Source organism: Sebastes fasciatus, chromosome 18 (assembly GCF_043250625.1).
Source record: "Sebastes fasciatus isolate fSebFas1 chromosome 18, fSebFas1.pri, whole genome shotgun sequence".
In the NCBI taxonomy this organism is placed as follows: domain Eukaryota; kingdom Metazoa; phylum Chordata; class Actinopteri; order Perciformes; family Sebastidae; genus Sebastes; species Sebastes fasciatus.
In genome coordinates, this window is record NC_133812.1 from 10,998,843 (window position 1) to 11,026,140 (window position 27,298).

The window sequence follows — 27,298 nt, forward strand, 5'->3', positions numbered from 1 at the left end:
CAAGCGTGTCGTACAACAAAGGTGGCCCTCAGGTAATGGAAAAACGCGAAAGGCTCTTGCTAGAGCCAGTGCTTGGTTTGTCCGTTCTGGGCTACTGTAGAAACATGGTGGTACAACACCGCAGACACCGCAAAGAGGACCTGCTCCCTTTGCAGATATGTTATGATCCCCCTAAATGTTACACACTGTTCCTTTTAAAGGATTCTGTGAATTAGCATCAAAACTGCTGCTTAAATGTCTAACAGGTGTTTAAATTAACCAGCCAGGAGGTCATAATGCCGACCAGTTTCAAGTCTCTGCAAGATGATTTTTCAACAGTATTGACCTGAACTAAAGCCAGTTACACCTTTCATAAATGTAAAGAAGTCTATAGCAGCTCTGTTAAACTGTACTTGGTTACAGCGGTGCTTTCAGGTGCTTTGTTACACAGAACCATCTGAGAAGCAGTCATTGAAAACTGTTTGGAAAAGGGCAGGCACTTTTAAAAAATACTTGGAAGGTGATTGGATGAACTATCTGTCAATCAAACTCTTGCAGAAGCCCAAACATCTTTTCCATCGAGGAAAGCCTTCAGTGCTGTTCTTTGCTCTTCTTTCAGTGGAGAAATACTCTCCAGTTCTGATATAACTGATGCTATTGCAGCTACACTAACCTCTTCAAGAGCCGCCATTGTTGTTTTGAACAAAGCCACTCCGCTCCTCACAGGACACTGATTAGCCCGTAGTCTGGCTTTGCCGGACACAAATGAAGCCTGACGAGATGGATTTTCGTGTGATATGTGATCCCGCAATTCTTTTTTTTTTTTGTAAATATGTTTTTATTGATTTTCACAGATTTTATCCCACAAAAATAATAGATACAGAAACATGTATAAATCAAACAAAATAAATATCATTCATCAGATCTGTTTACAGAGTTAAGTCCAAATTCCCTTCCCTATCCCCCTCCCTACCCACCCACCCATAGGGTCACAGGTTACAGTATACTTTTAGTTGCATGAAGGAAAGATAAACAATAAACAAAAGAGAGGGGGAAGAAATAATTAGGAAAATAACTTATAAAGAGAGAAAAATAAAATAAATAAATGAAAAAAAAAAAAAAATAAATAAATAAAAATAAGATAAAGAGAAAAAAGAAGGGGGGAGGGGGGGAGGGGGGAGGGGGGCTGCTCACTACTGTAATATGACGTTCATGTTTTCCACTCTACTCTTCGTCAAGGGGTTCCTGCAGAGAGTCATAAAAATCCAAAAAGGGCCTCCATATCTTAGCAAAAGTTTGAGAGGAACCTTTCAGGGTGTATTTAATTTTTTCTAGTTTTAAGAAATACATAACCTCTTTGACCCAGTGAGAAAAGGATGGAGGGGTGCGTTGTTTCCATTTTAGGAGAATCAAACATCTCGCAAGGAGTGTAGTAAAACCAACGACCACACAGGCCTTGCCCGGTAGACGAGCACTGGATTCCCTTGGTATTAAACCAAAGAGGGCACAAATTGGGTCCGGGTCGAATTGGGTTCCAAACATTTTGCTAAAAGCTTTAAAAATACTTATCCAGAAGGTGGAGAGATTCGAGCATAGCCAAAACATGTGCATTAAGTCTGCTGGTTGGCCTCTACATCGAGGACATAGAGGATCAACATTTGGATAGATCTTTGCCAATCTTGCATTAGTAAAGTGAACTCTGTGTACGATCTTCAGTTGTATTAAGCCATGCCTAGCTGACGTAGACGATGTGTGTACCAAATCCAAGACAGTGTCCCACTGGTCATCTGTTAAAACCACTCCAAAATCAGATTCCCAGGCCTTTTTTAAATGTTCAGTAGAGCGTGGATTGATGTTGTTAATGAGCTCATAAATCTGGGATATGAATCCTCTGCTATCTGGAGTCAGTTCGAGGAGGTGGTCGACATGCGATTTTATGGGTTCATCCGGAAATGAGTTAAATATCTTTCGTACAAAGCTCCTGATCTGTAAGTAACGAAAGAAATGGTTCTTAGGTAGGTCATAAATTTGGGATAACTGAAAGAAAGATGCAAAGGTACCCTCCACATATAGATTATTGATTGACCTAATACCTTTATCAAACCATAAGGTAAATGCAGAGTCTGTACAGGAAGGAATGAACATGTGATTAGACTTAATGGGGGAGAGGATAGAGGTCCCCTGCAGACCAAAATGCCTTCTAAACTGAGCCCATATTCGTATAGAGTGATTAACTATTATGTTTGAACTCAGATTGTTGCAAAGAAGGGGCAAGGCTGCACTGACCACCGAGCCCAAGTGGTGTTGGCATGATGAGAACTCCACCTGGACCCAGTCTGGTGTATATATGCCCTTAAAGTCCTGACAATGTCGCAGTGCTGTTGCTAGGGGCTCAATGGCCAATGCAAACAAGAGAGGGGAGAGGGGACACCCCTGTCTTGTCCCCCTTCCAAGGGAGAAGTAACTCGACAGAGTATTATTAGAGATAACAGCCGCAAGGGGAGAGGAATACAGCAATTTGATCCAGGCAATGAATTCGTCTTTAAAGCCAAATTTGTGGAGAGCAAAGAAAAGGTATTTCCACTCGACCCGGTCAAAGGCCTTCTCAGCATCGAGCGAAATCACTGCCTCAGGACACTTAGGCCGGGCCGAGTGGACAACATTGAGTAGTTTTCTTAAATTTGAATAAGAATGCCGGCCCTGGATGAAGCCTGTCTGGTCAGGCGAAACAATATCTGGAACAACACACTCCAGACGCTTAGCTAAGACCTTGGATAACACTTTAAAATCTACATTTAGTAAAGAAATAGGGCGATACGATGTGCATAGCACTGGATCTTTATCTTTCTTTGCTAGAAGAGAGATGGAGGCCTGTCTCAAGGTCAAAGGAAGAATTCCTGTGGAGAGTGCCTCTTTATACATCGCTTGAAGGAATGGTGCCAATTGAAGTGAAAACTTTTTATAAAATTCAGTTGTAAAGCCATCAGGGCCAGGCGACTTGTTATTTTGCATAGACTTAATGGCAATGATGATTTCAGAGATCGAAATGTCCGCACAAAGATTGGCATTGTGTTCTTCTGACACAGTGGGAATAGTCAAGTTTTCAAAGAAGGTGTGTGTGAGACCAGGATCATCACTACATTCCGACGTATAGAGGTTAGAATAAAATTGTAAAAAAGTTGTATCTATGTCGTCATGATCTATTAACATATCTCCTGTGTGTGACTGGATCTGTGTGATTGAACGAGCAGTAGCTGCTTGACGAGCTTGCATTGCCAATAATCTACTCGCTTTATCTCCAAATTCATAGACCTTATGTCTGGATTTCAAGAGGAGGCGTACTGCCTCATCAGTGGATAAAAGATTAAATTCAGTTTGTAGTCCTAAACGTTCTTTATAGAGATCAGGTGTCGGGGATTGGGCATATTTTGAGTCAATATCTAGGATTCGTTGAGAAATATCATATAATTTGGATTGTTTTTCCCTCTTGACTGCGGAGGAGTAACCAATAATTTGTCCTCGGAGGTACACTTTAAGAGTCTCCCATAATGTGGCTTGCGATATTTCTGGAGAGGCATTTGTTTCTAAGAAAAATTGTATTTGGGTTGAAATGAACTGAACAAACTTGTCGTCTGATAGTAAAATAGGATTGAGTCTCCAAATTCTGTTTAAGTTCCAAATCGAATAAGATGGCACTATGATCAGAGATAACAATACTGGTGTATGAACACGTCTTAACCTTAGGCAACAGTCTATTATCGAGTAGGAAATAGTCTATACGGGTATAGGTGCGATGCACGTTTGAGAAAAATGAATAGGCTCTGGTGTGGGGGGACCTAAACCTCCAAATGTCTGAAAGACCGCCTTTGCTCATGAAATCATGTATAACTCCAGCTGACCTGGAGAGATTCTGGGGAGAGCTCGATGACCTATCCAAGGTGACATCTAGCACAAGATTGAAATCACCTCCCACTATGAGAAACCCCTTGTCAAGATTAGGTATTGTCAAAAATAGTTTCTCAAAGAAATCACTGTCATCACAGTTAGGAGCATATAAGTTCACTAAAATCACAGGATTGGCAAAGAGCTGTCCGACAACAATAATGTAACGTCCATTAGGATCACTAATGATCTCTTTAGAGTGGAAAGAAATGTTTTTATTTATTAATATAGCCGTCCCTCTGGCTTTTGCATTAAATCTAGAATGGAACACCTGACCAACCCAATTTCGTTTAAGATAAGCCACACTGTCATTAGGAAGGTGAGTTTCTTGTAAGAATGCCACGTCTACCTTCAGTTGTTGCAAGTGAGACATAACTCTTAGTCTCTTAACTGGATTATTGACCCCTTTTACATTCCATGATATAAACTTGGTGGAGTTATCAATCACCTTATTAGGTTGACCTACCATAACAGTCTAAGGATATTCAAATGTGATAGCCAAAAGGTGATGTCCTGTTTGATATGTACAGCAGTAACAGCAGAGAGCAATAGTGGGGGAGGAGAGAAAGAGAGAAAAAAAAAAAAAGGAGAAAGAGAGAGAAAAAATAATAATAATAAAACAGATAAATAAAGGTATAATCTTACCTACTGGACCCGTAAACCCTTTCCCTTTTAAAGTCATTCACTTTGTGCTTGGTTCTACCCTGCACTTCAAACTCTGTCATTGTGAGATATTGATCAAATGAAACAGAAAAACAATAACAATGAGTCTAAACTCGGAATACCACTACTTTCTAAGTGTCTAAACAATAATACAGTGACAACTATCCTCAACCAAACTCCATATGAGCAATCAACAGCTCTGTGTGTCAGCGAGATAATAAAAGGAGAAAAAGTATGTAAACAAATACATGTGCATGCCTCGTGAGAGGGAGGGAGAGAGAGAAAGGAGAGCGGTAACGGGCTGAGGCGGGCAAGATCAGCGCCAGTTATGCCGACGTTGACAGCACAGGGATACCCTATCCCTTAACAAACTTTTATCAATGTAAAAACATAGTCAATGAAAAGTATTATGCCCTAAATACTCACGGTACACACACAACACTTGACTAGTCAGACCGTGTTCATCTATAGAGCGTTTAACAAAAGGAAAAACCGATAGGTAACATTATTCAGCATATGTTGATATCAAAACGGTCAGCGGGAGCTGGAACAAATATATAAACACACTCCGCGATAAATGGTTCATAATGTTAACTCTATTACGTCTTTGTTTCCTGAGTAACTTATGTATTAAGAGATTAATAACAACGTAAGGAAAGCGTCTTTTAGTTTCAAGTGCTGATCAACTTAGTTATTCAGCAATTTGGATCACTCACCGGCTGCCAGTCTATAACCCAGGTTTAAAAAAAAAAAAAAAGAAATGAAGGAGGAAAAAGAAAAAGTGATGTCCCCGGGGTGTTTCTTCGCAGTTGCGGTTCGCGTCTTATGCCGTAGTAGAGTGTCTGTTCTCCAGGAATACAGCCGCCTCCGCCGGGGTATTGAACTCGAGCCTGGTTCCATCCACGGTCACCCGGAGCTTGGCAGGGAAGAGTAGGCTGAAATGGCACCCCGCTTTTCTCAGCTGGGCCTTGACCGGAGTGAAGGCAGCTCTCCGTCTGGCTACTTCAGAGCTGTAGTCCGCGTAAATGTGGACCTCGGAGCCCCTGTAGGAAAGCGGGCCTTTCTCTCGTGCAAGTTGCATTATCCGCTGCTTCATCTGGAAGTGGTGAATACAGGCTATGAAGGGGCGAGGGGCTCCATCTCGTCTCCTCTGGATGGCCACCCTGTGCGCCCTGTCCACGGTTATTGGACGGGGGAAAGCGTCGGCACCAAATATTTCTCCCAGACAGGATTCAATAAAAGAGGTAGGTTGGGTGCCCTCAGCTCTCTCAGGTATGCCTGTAATACGGATGTTGCACCTCCTGGATCTGTTCTCGAGGTCGTCGACTTTAAGCTTCAGTTGCTCATTCTCCTTCACAAGGCTGCTGGTGATCGATTCTAGCGTAGTTATTCTCCCCTGGTAGTCGTTCATAGACGTTTCAATGGCCTGAATTGTCTGATCGTGTCTGGCGATAGCAGCGTGGTTGGATGAAATTTGCGCTGCTAGGTTTGTAATAATTCGCTCCTCCATGCCGGCCAGCAGTTTCTGTATATCAGCCAGAGATACAGCCGGGTTATTGCCACTGTCACCGTGCGCGGAGTCCTTGCTAGCTAGCAGATCAGATGCTAAGCCGCCATCTTCTCTGCCGTCGCCCCCATTTTCGCCTTTTTTACCTTTCGGTTTTCCCATGTTTAATCAAAACAGTGGGCACCAGATCAGAGGACAGTCTTAGATGTGGGTCACCCGAGCTATAGACGGGCGAATTAGATAACAAATGTCCAATAAATGTCGAATGATGACAGAGCCCTTCCGACTTGCTGCCTACTCCGCCATTCGCCAAACCGGAAGTCGTGATCCCGCAATTCTCACGTGATCTCGTGACATCGAGAGAATAACAGCTGCCGTGCAAGGTTAATAATATGTTGAAAGGAAATGTCCTTGTAACTGTGTCAGTGGTCTAAAACAGTGCACAGTTAGATTGTCTTGCACAGTAGCCTGCAGAAATTGGGCCAGAGAGAGATGATTTAAAACTCATGGGTCCATAGAGATGAAGCTTAAAAAACGCTGTTCTATTTTGGTACTAATATATGCAGTGTCATATCCAACAATAATAACTATTACTGAGTCACACTACAGCTTTCCCATGAACCATTGCTTTATAGTCCGTGTGGAAGACTGATGACCATCTTCAGGTCAGGTCACAAGAAGAATGTCGGTCCTCAACTATAACATTTACACAAGCAAGAGTTCCACATTTATAAAACTTGTAACCTAATTCAGCCAAGGCCAGTTATTTTTAGACGTTTCCTTTGCTGGTTGAGCAATGTGGTTTGTTTTATAACTGTTTGTATTAGAGCCGGCAGGCTGTTTGAAAGTCTGTTGTCAGCGCAGGCCCATTTTTCTCTCCTCCGAGTCTTCTGTCTCTTTTTACTCTCCCTGCTTCACTTTTTTCCACTCCCCCCACCCCCTTCACCACCAAAACCTCAAATACGCAAGCAAGCAAGCTGCTTATGTAACTGGCCTGCAAACCAGCCTGACAGTTTACTTTCTTCAAGACCATTTTTCACAGATTTATGAATAAACATGCTTCCACACATAAACATGCAGTGATTTATACCACGGGACAGAAGCATTCACACACAGACACTGTAGCCCGTTGCCGTCCGCATTCATTTGCTTCCCCCTTATAGGAATAAATGTGGGTATTCTTTAAAAAATGTAAAGAGTCAAACTATAATTTCACTCACAGATACTGTTGAAGACAGACGGGCTGTATAATGTAGATTTCTTTAGTAGACAATTTTGAATGTATAGCTAAATATAAAATATAGTGTAGGCTGGAGGGCATTTTTTAACATGAGTCAGATTTTTACACTGAATTTGTGCCACTAAAGTGTTAATATATCATCACATAAGCAAAGTAGTGTAGAGAAATGTTCTACTGTTACAGACGGTAGTTTTTCTAAATAAGAACTCGTATTCTGCATCTTCTTCAACCACAATGCAAGAAAATCTCTGCTCAAGAGGCCACAAATCACCTTCAGCGGCCCACAGGAGATGTACTTTAGTTGAATTAATGTATGTAGGCCTATTAATATTGGACTCAATTAGTCATATGTCAGTATATCAATGTCAATTATTTAAATTACAACTTGTAATTATTGTTAGCATAGCATATAGCTTTTTTATCTTTGATTTTACGAGCATTTTTCAGCTTCCAAGGGCAGATATGTCCTGCAGAGCTCAGTTAACCTCAGTAAATATTCCTACTAGTTTAGACTAACTCCATGTTAACTCCACATTTCTGGGTTGTGTCTAGAAGGGAGCCTGCAAATTGCACAATCTGATCTGAGATCTGCAAAACTTGCAAAAACTCTCGCAAGACTCGCTGCACGAAGACCTATCCTAACCTTAACTATTCGAGGTCAATGCCTAACCTTAACAATCTAGAGTTTCCCAGTATGTTGGTTCCCTTCTAAGCACTACCACATTCCTGCGCCATGCAAATGCCCATTAGCTCTGGCTTTTTTCTATTTTCTTGTAGCCTTCTGTATCAGTTAGACAACCTGACATTTTGTTTTGGGTAATGTACATCATTTCATTCAATAAAGAGTTTAACATTTTAGGAAAAAGCTTATTTTCTGAATTTAAAGTGTCAGTGGGAAGAATGTTTTTGTCATCATTGGGCGAAAAATTCCATAATAACCTTTCAGCATATTGTAATTCAAGTGCTCTTAGAGAAAACTAGACTTCTGCACCTCCTCGTGGCTCTGTTTTCAGGCTTTAAAAAATCTTGGCCAATCACAGATAATTTCAGAGAGAGCACTCCTTTTGAGTGTTCCTATTGGCTATGCTCTGGCTGGTTCTCATTTTACAGCTAAACAGTACACTACAAGATGTTTCTGAAAACATTTGAGGCGAGAAATAGTCATTACAGTAACAGAATATTGATCCATATTTGATCAGCGCTGCCTAGTTTGACCGTTTGACCGTAGTTTGTGAGTGATTGACAGCTGCTCAGAGACGACAAGACTCCGGCTCGGCTCTGATTGGTTGTTTTCCTCCGGTCTGTGAAATCTTGCAGATGCCGTTAGGAGCACCGGAGGACACAGAGGCACATGATCTTTTTCAGATTACCTGTCTAATGCACTACTATCAGGATATAGTGACCGTTTTATAAAAATAACTTCTTTTAATCCTATTTGCTTCATTTGAACCCACTGCTGCTTTAATCTAGGCTATACTTTTTTAAAACTGGTCCGTTTAGTAAGCTACTGCTGCCTGCTTCTAGTGAAGTCCCCTCCACATGTCCTTGTTGCGGAATTTTTCATGAGCAGAGAATACATTTGCATATCAAAACTTCTTGATCACTTCACAAAGTTTCAGGAGAAAAAGCTGCCTGAACATTTTTGCAGCGCAAACATGGCTGACATCCAACACAGCAGGCTCCAGTTTCACAGAAAGTGCAGCAGCAGCAGCAACTGGGACAAACTCTCTATGTCAGAGCTCGAGCATCTTCACTGAAGTCAGGGTTACTTGACAGCAGATGAATGTTTGTTGGTATAGACTCAGATGGGAGCAAAAATTAATATCATTTAACCAAAGTGGCTCCTCATTATGCCAACTGGCCCCTGTGGTTGGATCGCAATGTCGGTTTAGCGCAATTTATCCCATTTTCTATGAAAGCTGAGGTTTAGCTCGGGCTCAGTCTCATTGCTAATGTAGCTTTGCGCTGGAACGCTTATAAATGTTTAAGCTGTCAGCTGTTCTTCTTTCTGCTTTATGCAGCTTTGATGTTTCATGCAGATGATGCACACACACACACACACACACATACTCGTATGCATATACAAGTTTCATTGTGCACCCTTTTTTGGCCGGTTTGCAGGCAGTGGATTCTCCATCATTTTCCTCCTGTCGAGGAAAACAGAGAGCATTTTGTAGAGGAGTTAGACAAAAAGACAAACAATTTGCGGTGACGATTGTTCTGCCAGCTAACTCTCGGGATTTGGCCGTTCTCTCCAAGCAGCTGGCTGCAGGACACAAAGACGCTTTTTATGATTCTCTCTCCTCCTCTTTCATTGCTACTGAACCCAAAAAAAGTCTTTACTACTTCAAGGTTTACAGTGATATAAAGGATAGTCAATCAGCAACAGTAAAATAACGATTTTTAAACCACTGGGCTGAAAACTGTGACACCCTAAATAGATTTTCTGTCTTGTTATTCACCTGTAGGGACTTAATGTACTCATATGAACTTAACATGTGATAAATGCAAATGCTCATAGACTGCTGAGCCACCAGAACAGCAGACAGTGATATGAGCCAGGAATGTGGGAGCTTATAGTCTGGAAATATAATGGAGCTGCTCGGCTATAGTTTCAAGGTCACTGCTGTAGCGTGTAATGATCGTATTGAGACTAAAAGAATGGGACTGTTGTTTTTGCACGAGAAGCAACAAATCACGCAGGAGAATGCAATATTTGGTTTGCAAATATAAAATGTGTGTGTCAGTTTAGACACCTTGGGTGTAACTCTCACCTTAGAAATCAGACATGTTTTTATTCCAGAACAAGAGCAGGGATTTCTCTTTCTGTTTGACTTGCAAAATGATATTTGATAGTCATCTTCACTCATGACTGAGCACAGTCAATTATGCATATGCACCATTTCACTACATTTAAACCGACTGTATATTAAGTAGTGGCATGCATTATCCACATTTCAAATCTGTAGTCTTGCATCCTCCTTTCTCTCTGTTTTCACCATTTTACAATGCAATGCTGGCTTTTATTATGATATAATTATAATTTCCTGATACCCTGTCATTTCAGGGCAAGTGGGCTGCAGCTCTGTGTTGCACTCGTTGGTGGTGCGTCATCAGGGGGAGGTTTACTATGTATTAACCTCTTGTTTTGGCTTCAGCAGCAACACTGGATCAGCTAATCCATCGAATCAGTTCAGGACATTTTGATCTCCTAATGACGGCCTCTGCTGCCCATTGGCAGGTTTCCATTCAGGGACAATATTGTCAGGCAGTTTGTTTGCATGATTGTATATTTATCTCCGTAAACCTGCAGAGACAGACCGGAGAGTTGATAAGAGATAGAATTCTGTCTAACACTATGTTGTGTTTGGGCACCAGCTTTGTTATTATGCACTACTTCCATCTTTTTATGCCCTTAGTATTTAGTCACTTTCTGATTTAAGCTTTGTTTGGTCCTTAAATCATGACTCATGATGTCAGAGGTCACTTCATCAACAGTAAACAGTGCTTAACAGTTGTCTGTAGCCTGATGATGATCTTTTAAGTTAATTGATCTGAACATTTTTAGCTTAAAACCACAAAATACACTCAGAAATGTATCGTTCAAAACTAAACAGCATCACTAGTAAGAATACCGGCTACTTTTTTGTCTCTTTAGCCTCTAGTTTCCTTTGTGCTCATTTTGTCTGTATAAAGATTGGTTTGTTGACGGCACTCTTTTGTGTGAAGAGTGAGCGTGTATTGATGTTGTAACATTTCATCTTGGTGCAGAAACTCGGTGATACATTTTAAAAAATAACGTGAAATTGTAGGCGATTTTCACATCCTTTCTTTGTGAAATTACTTTCTATAGCTTCTCTTGGAAGTGCTTTTTTCACGTCTTTTATTCCCAAAAAACGTTTATCTTTGATTGTCTCTGATGTTTCTTAAGATAAAATATCCCAAGGGAGATCTGTTGTGCAGCAGTTGCTATACAAAGTAGGAAAGAGTACAAATATATAGAGTGTATAGTATATAGTGCTAGAGTAGTTTTTTTGCTTTGTCTATTTTTGTCTTAGCACTGACAGTTTTCCACTTGCATGGATAGTAAAAAGCTTCATCTGCATTGTCATCACTGCCAAGAGAGAAAAGCCCAAACATTACAGTATCAGCCTCACACTGCTGGTCTCTGTGGTTTCACTGTGTCAACAGATCTGCTTTCCAGCCAAAATGCTCAACACCACGACCTTTGCTCTCCACACTGACTGTTGGCAAAAGGTCACAGTTAACTTGCTGCAGAAACGGATTTAATCAGATTTGGAGAAACTTGCAGGCATGCAGGTAAAACTAGATTCAGACCGTCTGCAACTGATAAATATAAATAAATGAAAAATATGGCACCCGATTCGACTGTTATCAGGCGTTATCGGTTACTATAAGCACCATACAGTAGATGGGGTCATTAGGGGCCTACTATGCCTACATTGTACAAGTGAAAGTGAAACTTAAAAGCAACACGTTGTAAAACTGAATGAAACGTTTTGAACACAAACAAAAAGGCTTCTTTAGGCAAAAAAAAAACCACTTGTGAAAGTGAATCGTAACACCTGTGAATACAAAGACAACTACACCTTGTTGGTTTCATACGGGTTGCGATCACCCTGACCTCCACCCAATACGGAGTCTTATGCTGTCCATACTACAGCGCCTGACTTCCACTTCTGCTCTTGTCATAATTACTACGGTCGCTAGAGGTCGCTGTCGTGCTCTTTTATACATTCTTTCACTGATCTACCATGTGAATAGATGATAAAACCTACGGGTGGGTGTAGTAGGCCCCTACTGACCCACATCTATGGTGCTTATAGCGACCGATAACGCCTATTTTATAGCCTGACAACAGTCTAAATGGCTGAATATGAGGAGATTGATCATGATGCCTCGCAGAAAATCATTTCCTTCTTGCTGACATCCATCGGTCAACTTTTTTCAAACTAAATCGCTTCGAGTCGTGGTTTGACTTTTTGTCACCACCTATGCTTTTGATTACCTTTGCAGTCTTCATTCACCTAAATGAACGATATCAATCTGTACTGTGAGTGAGTGTGTACACAAAATGTGCATGCAGCGACGTGTGTGTGTGTCTGCGCTTCTATTTCGGGCACATCCTCTTTTGTTGTTAGCGCACCGCTGCCTTGAGCGCAGAGGCCCCAGAAAGTGGAGCAGCACAATATAGCTTTGATGTTGTGATGTCTGCAGGGTGGTGTAAGAGCTGCTGCGTGGACGGAGACTGAGTCGCGTGCAAGGCCCTCTGACAGCACCGATTAGTGTAACAGGACTGACGCGTGCTAGCACTCATAGCTATACGCACACACAGTAGAGACAGTAGCACAAATGTTAATGACAGAACGGAGTGACAATAACACACTTTTATGCATAATGTTACAGTTAAGGCTCATAACTGACTCAGAGCTGCTGATATTAAGAGTTTAGTTCCTTGCTAACTGACTCGCCCTCTGGGGAAAATGAATGAAAACCGTTCAGAAAGTCAAACATTCACTCAGTTTCAATGAAATTCTACTTTATTTCTCCCACGTGGGAAACCAATTTACACAACAGCAATAAATTATGTGTAAATGGTCAAATTTCCACCTGGAAAATTCCATTACCAAGCAGTAATTGTGCTAAATTTAAATTCCTCCTCCTTCTTTGGCAATTTATCGGCAGAAGAGAGGATCAAAGTGCTAATCATGTTTCATGCTTCAGGGTTTTTTATATGTGTATAATATATCCTGTCGTATTTCTCTCTCCTCTGCATGTGTTTCATTCTACCTGGGTTTCCTCTGTGAGTCACGAGCGTGTCCCTCTCCTCTGACAGCTCATGGTTGTGCTGTTCATCTTGGATCAGAGGAGTGACGCTAAAGCAGAGTAAATTTAGTGCATGAGGCACACAGGAAGTGTGGCACCAGAAATAGAGAGGGGGAACGAAACACTTTGACGATTTGAAGCTGCTGAACCGACGGCGTGACTGGTCCAGGTGTGAGCAGACTATCATATCCTCATCAGCGATGAAGGAACCAATCCGACTTTTTCAGTCCTGATTGCGATACAGATATCAGCTGATACCGAGTACCGATCCGATACCAGGGTTTAATTAATAGGCTGTATGCCTCACTGTGTGGAAGTGACTGGGATCATTCTTTTATGTGTAAGGCATCATCAGGCTTGACTTAAACATTGCTTTCCTAACGAAGACTTGTATCGGATCGGTACTCGGTATCAGCCGATACCCAAAGCCCAGGTATCCCATCAGTGCATCTCTACTTTAGGGAGATGTGAAAATATGTTTCTGTTTTGTGTGTGAGAGAGAGGAGAAATGAGAAAAAAACAACAGTGGCGGAAGGAGTTTGGGCGAAACAGGCATCCCATTAACCCCGCAATGACCTGAGACTCAAAGGAGAACAACTTAATGGGGCTGCTGTGTGCGTACAGCATGTGTGCGTTTGTGTCTGTATGTGTGTGCACAAGTTTGAAAGCGGGAGATGAAAAAGAAAAAGGGGTGCATTTGAGCAATAATTATTCTTTTCAACCCTGCAAACATGCAGCAGTGTGGATGAATAATTCATGTGTTTATCATTACAGACCCTCATTAATGTGACCTTAGACAGACACACTGACCTATTAACTTAACAGGTTTGGTGCTGAGAAGCCAATGCAAAAACATATTAATAATAATAGTGCAATCTGACTTTGTGCTAAAGTCATTTAAGCTACAAATCAAACCGGGCACTCTGGGATGCTTGTGGAAAGTGTTTTTTAGTGCATGTGTTGCAGCCATAATTTACACAATACTGTACCCAGCATGCATTTCTCTCTTAGTGTTTGTGTTGCATTCAATTGTCTCTGTCTGCACTGTCATGGTTATGTTGCGACGCTTAAAGTCATTAAAGGATGAAATTAGATATTATAGCTGGATCGAAATGTAACACTTTCATTCTTTTGAATATAAGAGCTAGGGGTGTAAGAAAAAATGGATACACATGAGTATCGTGATATTATGTTGTGGTGTTGTGGTGATATTATACTGTATAGATTATACTGTATAGATTCTCCAAAACACTTGATTTTTTATTAACCTCTTAAACTTCTACTGGTATCATATGAAACTAGAACCAATTCTATAACGGTGTATTTCTGGTGTGTTCTTTATACTATGACAGTTTTCCTATAATTCAATTTAAAAAAAAATTGCAATATATCCCCTTGCTTACAGTATATCACAATCTATTGAATCGTTACTACTATATTAGATATGTATTGTATCGCCGGATTCTTGCCGATTCACGGCCGTACTAAGAGCCTAGCCAAAATGTGCATCAACATGCTTTATATCGTCACTCTTTATAAGTGAGTGAAGTGAGTTAGCACCTTTTTATTTTTACTTCCTGCTCTGTGATTGGACCATTTCTGTGACTCGATTCCTGAGCAGCTCTCTGAGATTTCTCTGTCTGTCCCTGTCAGCTCGAATTTGCTGTAGCGTCGGTACGAACAGGCCGAGGAGGATGGCATTTAAAGTGTGTGTGTGTGTGTGTGTGTGTGCTGTCAAGGTACATTCCAAACCGTCTGATTTATTCATGTCCTGCGCAGCAATTGTTAATTTTTCAACGGGTGTGGCATAGAGATCTAGACTACGTTCCTGCATTTGTGTGCATGCGCATGTACGAGTGTTTGTGTGTGTGTGTGTGTGTGTGTCCCATAATTGTCAGTCAGAAAAACTTGTTTTCTTGTTGCCTCAGCTCCTTCACAGCTCCTCTCTCTCCCTGTCTCCTCCATTTTTTCCTGCTCGAGTCTCTTTTAGCACAAGAACCTCATTTATTCATGCTTCTGGGCCTCCGATGCCATTTTCAGCTGGTTGCCAAGAACTCCTTTTTAAAAATTAACCGAGTCGACAAGTTAAAGAAAATAAATTAAACACATCGTTGCCCTGCTGGTGCTCGGGCTGATTTCAAGTGTGTGCACATCGAAACCGCTAATGCAGTGTGTGTGGAGAGTAAGACTCGACCTGGGAGAAGTTATTTATAACTCCAGCTTAAAAACGCATGCAGCAGGGTATTGTAGGGAGCTCTTTTTTCTTTGGTTGTGTTATTTGAATAGACTCTGGTCCTACAAGTTTCAGCTGCTTCCTACTGCTCTCCTTTCACTGTGCTTTGAAGTGAAAGCGAAGGACGGCTACTATTATTTTCTTTATCCTAATGTTAGCCTGGTGCTTTCTTTTCATGAATACTTATCTTCAGTATAAAGTGCTATTTGACGCTATGCGTGCACAAGTCAAGCACGTACAGTAGCTTGCAGCGAGCACTCCTTATCCTATAGGTTTCAGCGAGGGATGCTTTAGGCATTGTGGAGTCATTTTTCCCACAGTGGGATGACAAAATTCAAAGTGCTCTTAGAAGAATAGTTACACGTTTTGGGGTCGTGTCTAGAAGGTAACCAGCAAGTTGGGAAACTCTCGCGAGATGTTAAGGTTCGGCATTTATCTTGAATAGCAACGGTTAGTGAAAGGTTGTCGGGCAGCGAGTTCTGCGAGAGTTTTTGCAAGTTTTTTGCAGATTTCAGATCAGATTTTGATATTCAAAAATATGCCTAACAGCACCTTTAAAGCTTGCAAATGAATACTTTCTTCTTGAAGTGAGTCTTCATTTTCTGCTCAGGTAGACATTACTCCTATATCTTTAGAAAATAGTGGTTAGCTGCTATACTAATGCTCTGGATATTGTATAAAGCACCTTTAACCATGTTCACCATTAGTTTAGCGCGATAGCATGCTAACGTTTCCTGATTAGCACTAAATGCAATGTACAGACAGCCGAAACAACAATTTGTGTGTATAGAGGGTTTTTGTGTGCTGGAACTTCTTGATAAAAACAACAGTTTACCCATTAGAAGTACTGGCATGTGTATCTTTTAACATTAGACAGAGCCAGGCTAGCTGTTTCATCCTGCTTTCAGTCTTTATGCTAAACTAACTGTGTCAAGGCTCAGCTCTGTGCTTAACGTACAGACACGAGAGTGGTATCAGTCTCTTGGCATGATGGCAAGTAAGCATCTCCAAATGTCCAACGATTCCTTCTATAATATCTTTTAAACATCATCCTTATCGTTAATCGTGTATGATGTACTGCTGTCTCTCACTGTACTTTATGCCGCATCCACACACTATCTACTCTACAAGCCAAGACTTTTCCCCCCTCTCTCTTTTTTTCTCTCCTTCTCTTCTCTGACGCAGCTCTTTCACTTGGCCTCAGGGGTCGATCCACTAATTTTAGCTTGGCAAAGAGGCAAAGACACAGATGGGACTCTTCTTGTTAAGCTCATTTGCAAGTCAAAATTGTTTCTCTGTTCCTCCCGTGTTTTTCCTCCTCGTTCTTCTTCCCATACTTCCACCTTGATCCTCTCTTTTCATCTTCACTCTGTAGCGATTCAGCACATGCGTTTTGTCTGGCATGCATTGTAAAAAAAAAACACATGGAGAAGGTCATGAAACGCTGTTCAGTACAGTAGCCTATACTAGTGTGTGTGTGTGTGTGTGTGTGTGTGTGTGTGTGTGTGTGTGTGTGTGTGTGTTACAGTGAGGGAAAGTGGAGAGAGAGAGCAGGAGCCTCAGTGGGCTGTGATAAACACGGTCAGATGGAAGAGCAAGCAGACCCAACACTGGCGGCCACATACACACACACACACACACACACACACACACACACTAACATACACACACTACGATTGCCTCTCATTAAGAACATCAACAGATGCTGGACAAGCGCTTGATTACATTTGGATTAGACTGTTAGTGTAACACAGGATTAGGAGACTGAGTTGTTCACTGTAATGATCTCACTTACATCCTCAGACAAATACACAGCAGTCAGTCAAAACGGTTAAAGGAAGGTTTGGCACTAAAAACACTTTTAAAGATGGTGATCAATCTTGTATTTCTTGGGCTATTTCATTGACTGGTGTACTTTATATTTCATATATAAAACTTGCCAAATTAAGCAAACAGCGCTACCGTCTAAGAATAACTCCGCTACAAGCTACAAATCAGTGGAATAATAATGTGGGAATACTATTCCTTATTTCAGGTGCTATTTGGGATTTTTTAGGGTAATGCATATAAATAAATAAATAAAACCGATGCATTTGAATTCTGATTTGGATGTCGATTACCATGGCAACGGTCAAAGCTTTCGAAGCAACCAAACTAGTGGTTCCCTATCTTTTTGATTTGCGACCCCTTAACACTTAAAACTTCTAAAATAAACATAGGATGTGCTGAAACATTACACATCATTTTGCACTGACATAAAAAAATCACAGAATGTGAAATCCATCATAGAAGGAATAACATAATTATATTTCTTAACAAACAGTAACCTTATAAGTGCAACCAAAAGTCGTGTCTCTGATGCTGTCTCCACATACATGTACAATACACAGCTGCACAACACACAGCTAAATGCACTTGGCAGCGGCAGGTTGATGAAATAGAAGTCAGTAACTTGTAGAATATGGTGAACATTTTATCAAAAAGCATAAGAATAGATGGATTTTACCTTAAATTGTTTCTCGAATGAACATTGATTCACCGTTGAACTGATGAATTCTGCCCATAAGTAACTCTCTCTCTCATCTCTGTCCTTCTCTTACCCTCCCAGTGAGCAGAGTATCTGCCAGGCGCGAGCCTCCGTCATGGTCTACGATGACACCAGTAAGAAGTGGGTGCCCATCAAGCCTGGACAGCAGGGATTCAGCCGCATCAACATCTACCACAACACTGCCAACAACACCTTCAGAGTGGTGGGCGTCAAACTGCAGGACCAGCAGGTAACAAACCGGAGATGATGACATGCTGCCGTGAGATTAGTGCAGATATGGAGTTTATTTCAGCCATTTAGTCACCAGAGAGAGAGGTTTCACCATGCTGTGGGAGGATTGCAGCATAGAGAACATTCAGGCTGTGTTGGATTGTGATTGTGAGTTTTCTTTTGAAGTGAAGACAAAATATTTGCTGTCACTGATGTTTAACAGGAGAAAATAGTGTTGGTTTAAAACAGAAACAGGTGCATGTGAAAACCAAAAAAGCCTTATACTTCATGTTGGACAAAGTCTGTGTGTGTGCATGAACCCTAGTGTTTCATTAAAGGTCTTTAGTGTCGCTATTCCTTCTCCGTTGTGACACGATTGAGACCTTATTCCCCTCTGTCCGTCTGTCCAAAGGCAGCGTCTCATTAGTACCATATGATTTTCATGTAATTAAATCCCATTTTAGATACTATTTATGGTCAGCATCTTTCTGCAATAGCCATTCAATGCATTTCATTCAGTATCTCTATATGTAGTATTTTTTATTTGTAGTGGCGGAGCCGCCATTACTGCACTGGATTCAAATTGCCTGCCTCAGCTATACATGCATTACACAGACTGCTACAATATGACTAAATATGACTGCTAATATTTGGAAGCAGATCTCACCCTTGCATTCCGCTAAATTTTGTAGAGGTGATTTGATTTTGATTTTTCAGGTAGACAGAATTGAACACATTTTTTTTTAATTTTATATTCCAGCAAAAAAGATAATAATATAAACAAAGATAAACACACAGACAAGTAGAGGTACTTATTAGTCACAGTTGACTTTAAAAAAAAAAATACAAATACTTGATTATATATGTAATTAATTGTAGAAACATGTTTTTCTCATCTAATTTTCTCTGTTGCTTCAAAAAGTTGTTCACACATCCACCGTGCATGACAAAAAAGCGAACCCTTTAACCTGATGTCAATGAGTAACTAGCAAAAAAAACAACGACCACAACAGTGTTTGTTTCTAAATTATAACTCGTGATGTAAGCCGCATAAAACTTGTGAGAGGTGACAAATCCAAAAGCTATTACAAGCTGTTCTGAATGTGTGTTTTTCTGTCTTCACAGTGAAACTGATGACAAAACACAAATCATTAAATCTTTTACAGCAACGCAATCAATTCTCTGGCATTTAAAAGTCTTTTTTTCTGCCAGTAGCACAACAGATTTATGAGAATAGTGTTGCTGTATTTATCTCCTCAGCCTGCCATCTGTGGATGTACAGTATAAAGAAGAAGGATGGGTGTTTAAGATAAATGCTCCACTGTGAAGAATCAGTGTTTCTTTTGTGAACTCCTCCTCTTCCTCCTCCTCCCCCTCACAGGTGGTGATCAACTACTCCATAGTGAAGGGCCTCAAGTACAACCAGGCCACCCCGACCTTCCACCAGTGGCGGGACGCCAGACAGGTCTATGGCCTCAACTTTGCCAGCAAGGAGGAGGCCACCACCTTCTCCAACGCCATGCTCTTTGCCCTCAACGTCCTCAGCGCTCAGGATGGAGGTGCGTTTCCCCCTCAGTGTATCGCATGAACACATGGAATAATGCTTAATGAGCCTATTATGGATGATTTCTTTATTTTATAAGAGCTCATACACTTCTTACCTACCTGATGCTCAGCTTCCTGTGCAGATCATCAGACTCTAGTGCTCACATATGACCAATTCAAAAAGCAGATTGAATTGAACACAGCTGTGGAAAAGTTCATGTCAGCAGATGAAATGCTTGTTATCATCTTGATGAAGGTCATTTTGGGGGCAGGTGAACAGGCCTGTATTATAACAGTAAAAAAACACAACTAGTCATATTACTCCAGAGATGGAACACACTTGTATTGTTGATGCAGCAGCAGTTCATAAATCTAGCCAAATATTAATATGGTGCATATGAATAATTCAATAGGAGTGCAGCAGGAAGCCATTGATGGACTCACTGTGATTTAGACTGCTGGTGCTGGTGTCACACATCTTGTAGCTAACAGTTTCCTAACTCCCTCTGCCATGTGGGTGGGCATCAGTTTTTAGTTTACAATCACCAAATAGATGTTTTAAAATCATATTAAAGTAACTTTGTTAATCCAACACAGTCAGTGGCGGAGCTACAATGTTACAGGGGGAGTATAATGCACGCATTAGAGCAATATCAACAAACAATATCACCACACTCACAACACAATACTAAGGTGAAAGAAGGCAATACAAAAACAAAATACAAATAGCCAGAGACAGTTCAGAAAGGAGACGGCGCACTGAGAGTCAGTTTCCTGATTCGGTATCACGTGGGTTTCGCCACTGCCCCGTCCCTTTAGGAGACTAGTGGCAGGTCTTGAGTCTATTAACTCCAACGGGAGAAATGAACATGAGCACAGATTATGTGCCCACTTAGGAGACAAGTATATACTATTTCAAACCACTGGCAGAGCTTGTGATGCATCATCTTTGTTATAGAGCATCTTTGACTTATCTTCAGTAGGCTAGTAGTAGTAGTGTACTGATAGTAGCAGTAGTGTAGTTGTGATAGTAGTAGTAGTAGTAGTAGAAGGGTAATAGTAGTATAGAAATAGTCACCTGATTAGCTAGATTTAATATAAACTATAAACTATATGCTGGAATCACAATGAACTTCACAAACCAATAAGAATGATAAATGTCGGAGGGTTAGAGAGATGTCAGTCTTTACATGCCCCGCAAAAGTCTTCTAGCGGTCCCGGTTTCAGGCTTAAACTAAGCAGTACGTCTCCAATATTATAACTAGAGTAGCTTTATTTTGACACCTAGTCCCCTCTACTGGGCACTTTGGAAAATAAGTCATGACACGGCAATCCTCGGCACATGATAACTGAATGCAGATGCTGAACCGAGAATATCTGCGTTATTTAATCTGCTATAGACTTTTTCCACTGCAGACATTTTGACGTGTAACTGTAAAAAAAAAAAACACAGGTGAAATGAAGAACATTAATAATGGCTGTGTTACATTATGTATGCTGGCTCGCTGCTACGGCTTTCTGGGACACGTCAGTAACGAGGCATCGTTAACGTTATTAGTTCCACCTGTGTTTTTCCTGCTACGAGTCAAAATGTGGAGGAAAAAAAGTCTATTTAAAGACTTCTTGCGGTGATTAACACACATGTAATAGAGCCAATCTTATCCGCATGTGCTCTGTGTGTGAGTGTATGTGTGTGTGTGTGTGTGTGTGTGTGTGTGTGTGTAATAAGAAAAAGCAAGACAGACAAATATAAATTGGGAAGTGATAGAATGAGAGACTGACAGACAGAGTGAGTATCACAGCTTGCCAGTCATTACTGTAGCAGCAGCAGCAGCAGCAGCAGTGTGTCTCCCCCTGCAGTCCCCTCCAGCCTCTTAATTAGAATGAGTCATTGAGAAGACCTCCCCCGGGTCCCGTGCTAGAGAGCAGATCTTTTCATCTGCCTAATAACACGGGACAGGGAACAAAGAGGCTCGAGTGACAGCGGCCAAACACAAGTGCACAAATACACTAGAGGAGGATACACACACACTCGACAGACTGATAGCCTTCGTGCTATACCAGCTCGCTACGATACAGCAGCTGCATAAAGAGATATAATCTGTGTGTGCAGGAGTACCGATGCTATCATACACACACTGCAGAAAACACAGCTTTCATAGCCATATGTGTGTGTCTGTGTATGTATGAGTGAGAGAGAGAAAGAGGCAGTTAATTCGTGTATTTTGGTGTGTCGCTTCCTTTGTTTTTTCTCTCCTACGTTATCTAACTTCAGCACATCTGTGTACTCAAAGTGATTTTATAAGACACGTTCACACCTTGTAAGGCAAAGATCAGGATTAGGTGTGATTTTCCCCTTCCACTCAAAGCAGGTGTGCCTGCCCCCTCTAGTGGTAAGAAGGTCAAAACCTAACCTTTTGTCCTCGGTTTTGTTCTCACACCGGAGCACTGAGTAAAAACTTTAGACAAACAACAACAAACTACCGGTGTTTGGGGTCATTCCCTTGTCTGTTTTCATACTGGGTTGGTCAGAAAGACACTTCCTGTCACCTGTAAGTGTGAAAAGTTCAGAAGTAAGAGTTAACTGTGCTCCAGCGTTCGATCAACGATCACAGTTTGATAATTGCGTAAGTTATTAATGAAGTAAATATACCAAATATTATATATATGTATATAATATACCATATTTTCTGTTTCTCATCATTCCATATTGAATATTAGAAGATTTTTGGCTGTTAATGAGGTCAAGTAGCTAATTTTAAGACATGTATTTGTGTTTTAGCAAATTTATGATGGGTATATGCTATTATTGCTTACCTTTAATAGAGCTAATGATTCATTGACTAATAGAAGGAAACCATTCACAGATTGAGATTCAAAGTTGATTTTACCTCGGAAACATTATACTTGACAAAGATGTCACCACAAGGTCCATTTAGTATCGGTTTCGGCGCTTTCAGTCATATTACACAATCTTCCTCACAGATGAAGTTTGCCCGGTTGTCATGGAGACAGACAGACTCCATGTCATCTTAGAAATTTAAATTGAAAGTTCATCCTTGACCTTGGAAGAAGTCATTGACAAAAACCTCAAATCTACAGATGCAGTATATTGAGAATGAAAATATTCTTAAATTGCATCTTTAGCAGCCATTCTGTGTTTCACTAAAGTGCTTGAACCTCGGCTGCAAGCTCAAACACCAACTGCAGTAAACACATCCGTTTTAATACAATAGCTCGTTGGATGATCCATACGTACGAGGCTCATTCTGTAGCAGAGATGCCTGTAGATGAGCTCGCTGTAATGTTTCTATGTGCGTGAGTGGCATTAGGCTGTGCAGCCTACAGACAAACCCGACCTTTTGAAACATTAACCAGAGATGCTCGCTGCGCTGCTGCTGCTGCCTGGAGGTGTGGGTTACAAGAAGATGACAGATGATACTGTGGCTGGTTGGGGGGAGGGGAGGAGGAGGGGGAGGAGGGGAGATAGGCAGGCAGGTGAGGAGAGAGAGGGAGGTATAGAGAGGGAGGTGATGGAGGAGGTGGAAGGGCAGCTGAAGGCGAGAGATGGTCAGCGGGGATTGGGTCTGTCAGTGCCTCTGTGTCTGCTACAGCCGGTTCCTCTTCTTCAGCATGTCATGTAGGTACTAAAGCTCTCTGTCTGTGTCTAAACTTCTGCATGACTATTGTTTGCTCAAGTGTGTGTGTTTATAGCATATTAAATATTGTGATGTCCATTCCTACAAGTGTGTGACTCATTGTTACCATCAGCCGCTTTTATAGTTTCATAGCAGAGGCCAAAGTCACTCTTCTCACCACAAATGATATAAATCAACCTCTGAGAAGGCTTAGAGGACAGACATAGTTTTAAATGAAAAAAACTACAAAATAAAGTGTGCAAAAGTCACTCCTCAGTTGTTGAGTTTCTGATTCTTATTGAGAGACGACAACATTCACACTCTGTAACGGAGGTGATTTCAACTGTGATAAAAGACACTAGTTGAGTAAAAACATTTCCCGACTGTGCATATCTTGTGTCAGAGCAACGCCTGTGTTTAATCCTGTAGTTTGTGTTGTACTGTATGTATTTGTATGTATATTTTTCTGAAACAGTTAATTGATCCACAGGAATTTTAATTGACAATTTTGATAATCAGTTAATATTTGAAGTAATTTAACCAGCAGAAATGCCTTTCCAAATGCAACAGATGAAAAGTTCAATGCCACTCTTATGTCTGTCTGTTAAATACTGTATGAAGCTGCAGCCAGGAGACAGTTAGTTTGGATTGGTTTAGCACAAAGACTGGAAGCAGCTAGCCTAGCTCTATCTCTAAGTGTAAAAAATACAATTTGTGGCTTTGTGTGAAGTTATGTGGCGAACTATTACAATGAGCAGTGACGGTCTCTTGTCCTCACAGTTCAGCAGAAACTCCAGAACCCAAAAACAACACATTGTTGTCCTTCATGTGTATAGATAACACAAACTACAAAAAGTCGAGATGAAATGATAAATGCCTTTTTAACCCTTTTAGATCACATCCCCAGTCATATTGTGCACCTATTTAACAATATATGCCAAAAAAAATCTATTTCTTTGTAATCTTATATCAAAATTCAATCATCTTTTCTTCCTGTAAAACAAAATATGACATGTTCTTACATGAGCTAGTTCCAACCAATTTCAACCAACCAATCACGACGTCCATCCATCAATCAATCTGCAACTTTTAGTGACAAGGGAGGGTCCGTATCGCGCTACATTCTAAACCCGGCCACTTTTTAGCGGTCCAATCAAATGCGAAGGATTTGATTTCAATCCCTCTGGTAGCTGTACACCATTCAAATATTCCGTTTTACTGGGGAATACTCGCAGTTAGGCTGGACAGTATATCAATATCATATCTATCGTGTTATGAGACTAGATTTTGTCTTAGATTTTGAATATCGTAATATGGCATGATGGCACGGTCACACATGCGCAAATGCAGGCGTGAGACCATCTGACCACTGAGGTAATATTCGCCAGAAGGTTCACCAAAGTTGGACTACACGCAAATGTGAGGATGCGAATTTGCTTTGCAACCGGAAGCAAATGTTTATGTGACCCTTTGCTTGCATAGGATGGAAGTGAACGGGAGGTGAATGTTAATTTAATGTGTGACCTTAACTTAAGTGTTGTCTTTTCCTGGTTTAAAAGGCTTCATTACAGTAAAGTGATGTCATTTTCCGAACTCACCATACTGTTCTATCTGTTCTATTATTCGCCTTTACCCACTTATCTCATCGTGTAACTATGTAAATACCAATGGTCAACCCTGCAATATCATCGCAATATCGATATCAAGGTATTTGGTAAAAAAATATTGCGATATTTGATTTTCTATTTTTGCTAAAGACGCTTTAACTTCCGTTTCACTGGAACTTCAGGTCCAAATCTCCATTGTAGTGGATATGAAAAAATAAAGACATGAATGAATCTATAGATTAATCAGATAATCATTACAGTATTTGCAGCCCTAATTTGTAATTTGTTAGTGTGTTGGTGTGCGTGTGTGTGTGGGATGAGGTACCTGATAGTAGGCGTGAGTCAGGTCTTTTGTCGTCCTGTGTTATTTTGGGGTTTCCGTTACTTGATCAATAGCGGCCATCAGCACCATCAGCTTGCCAGAGAGTCACTTCCATTAGAGATGTGAGCAGTGGAGAGGAGCGTATCGTTAGAGGTTATTGACCCTGAAAAGGGCCTGACTGTGTAGAGCTGCAAAACTGTTATGTAAGGGACACCTCTCATCAGACAGAAGAGGTCAGGGTCTTTGGAAGCGACCCAAATGGAGGACACTAATTGTTTTTGTTTTGTACACATCAACATCTTTCCATTAGCGTTTGACAGCAAAGCAAACATCAATCAACAAAATAAAAGTCCTTGCCCTGCTCCTTTGTCCCCATAACTTTAAAAACACTTCATCCCATTTCTCAATTTTAAAAAAGAGACCGGTGCCAAACCACAAATGTGAACGTAAATTCTGATCCAAGTTGTTCTCAGGAGGAACAATGAAGATTAATAATGTCCCAGAGGAGTTCAGTGATGAGAAAAGTTTCATTGAAAACTGATGATTCACTCTGATTTGATTGTAATCCCTGAGTTGATGTCCCTTTTGTCCCTCATCTTATCTTATTAATTACATTCCCTATCTGGCTCTCCATCTGCAGATCTCACTTGTGGTGTTAAACGGATTACATCCAAGTGCCTTGTAGCTGGAATCACATCATAAGCAAGATACTAGAGGGAGTCACCAGTGTTTGATATTGAGCCTCCTCTCCTGTGATTTCTTTACATCAATAAACTGACTTCACATTTTTTAATACAAGGCTGATTTTGATAGAACAAGGAGGGATGATCCATATTTTTAGTTGTTGTAGTATTATCAAAAATGTTCACAATTCTTTGTCATTGAACTTTGACCCCAAAGAGCAGATGTTACAGAAGCTGCAGTGTGTTGCCAAGGACTCGACAACCACAGACAACAGAATGTCCTCTGTTCCCAATTTAGGACGTTCTGCTTGGCGAGAGCAGCTCAAACACACTCCAGACATCGCTCTGGTTTTACTTTCCATAACACTTAACCCACCAGCACATTGCATTTCATCACAGAATAACACTCAAGGCTGACTTCTGTGTGTGTTTTAGATGGATTGTTGTCCTCAGACAGCATTTACAATTAAAGGGAGCATCATGTATCATCATGTAATAGAGCATCGTCTGTAACAAGAGTAAACACAGTGTGACAGCAGGTCCAAGCAGCTCTCCCTTATGTGCACACACATTTTGTATTATGTTCTGCTTGCCTCCACTGCACAAGTGGATTAATCAATTAATGTTCATTTACCTAGAGTGAGGGATTAATATGCTTTTCATTGCACATTACTCATTACAGAAGAAAGAGGACATAATGATCAGCTGCTGTTTAATTCCCTGTCATTTGGTGGTTAATTGTCTTGACTGGCACTAATTCCAATTAACATTACACTGCTCGTAATGGATTATTAAGGTCAACTTCACTTTATCTGTGTTTCTTCTTCCTCTCTCTCTCTCTCTCTCTCCCTGCTTTCATTTGTGTCTTTAGGTCCAGCTGTCCAGCGCCAAGTCCAGAATGGACCAACTTCAGATGAGCTAGAAGTTCAGAGAGCCAGGTAAAATTTCTTAACTGAAAACGTAACAGTGAAATGGTTTAAAAACAAAGTGTAAAGCGCCTAAAAACTTTTGGACAGCTATTAATACAACACTGATATGGTGAACTTGTTAGCAAACCGTTGCTAATTTACACAACCAGCCGATACAGAGAAAAATCAGCATTCATTTGAAGTTGTGTTTTTGTCCATGTGGCTCTCCTTTTAGCTCTGTTTTTGGTCTCCACCATCTCCTGAAGGAAATATCTGACTTTTTAGCAGATAAATGCTCGCTATGTTCACCAGCTAGTCACTAACTTTACCCTTCTGCCCATTCGGTGCTGGGCAGAAGGCTACGAATATTTCACATCAAAACTATTCCTTACCGGCAGTGATGCAAATTCGCAACAGTTGCAAAAA

General features: G+C 40.9%; 1 protein-coding gene across 3 annotated transcripts in view; it reads left to right on the plus strand.

The window, feature by feature from the left end:
- evlb (Enah/Vasp-like b) overlaps window positions 1-27,298 on the plus strand; it is a 60,338-nt gene that overhangs the window by 23,426 nt on the left and 9,614 nt on the right. For all 3 annotated transcript variants that reach the window (XM_074615716.1, XM_074615714.1, XM_074615715.1), the window contains exons 2-4: window positions 18,020-18,188; window positions 19,551-19,728; window positions 26,836-26,902. In XM_074615716.1, the coding sequence (XP_074471817.1) occupies window positions 18,020-18,188; window positions 19,551-19,728; window positions 26,836-26,902 (414 nt within the window). The remainder of the gene's footprint in view (window positions 1-18,019; window positions 18,189-19,550; window positions 19,729-26,835; window positions 26,903-27,298) is intronic.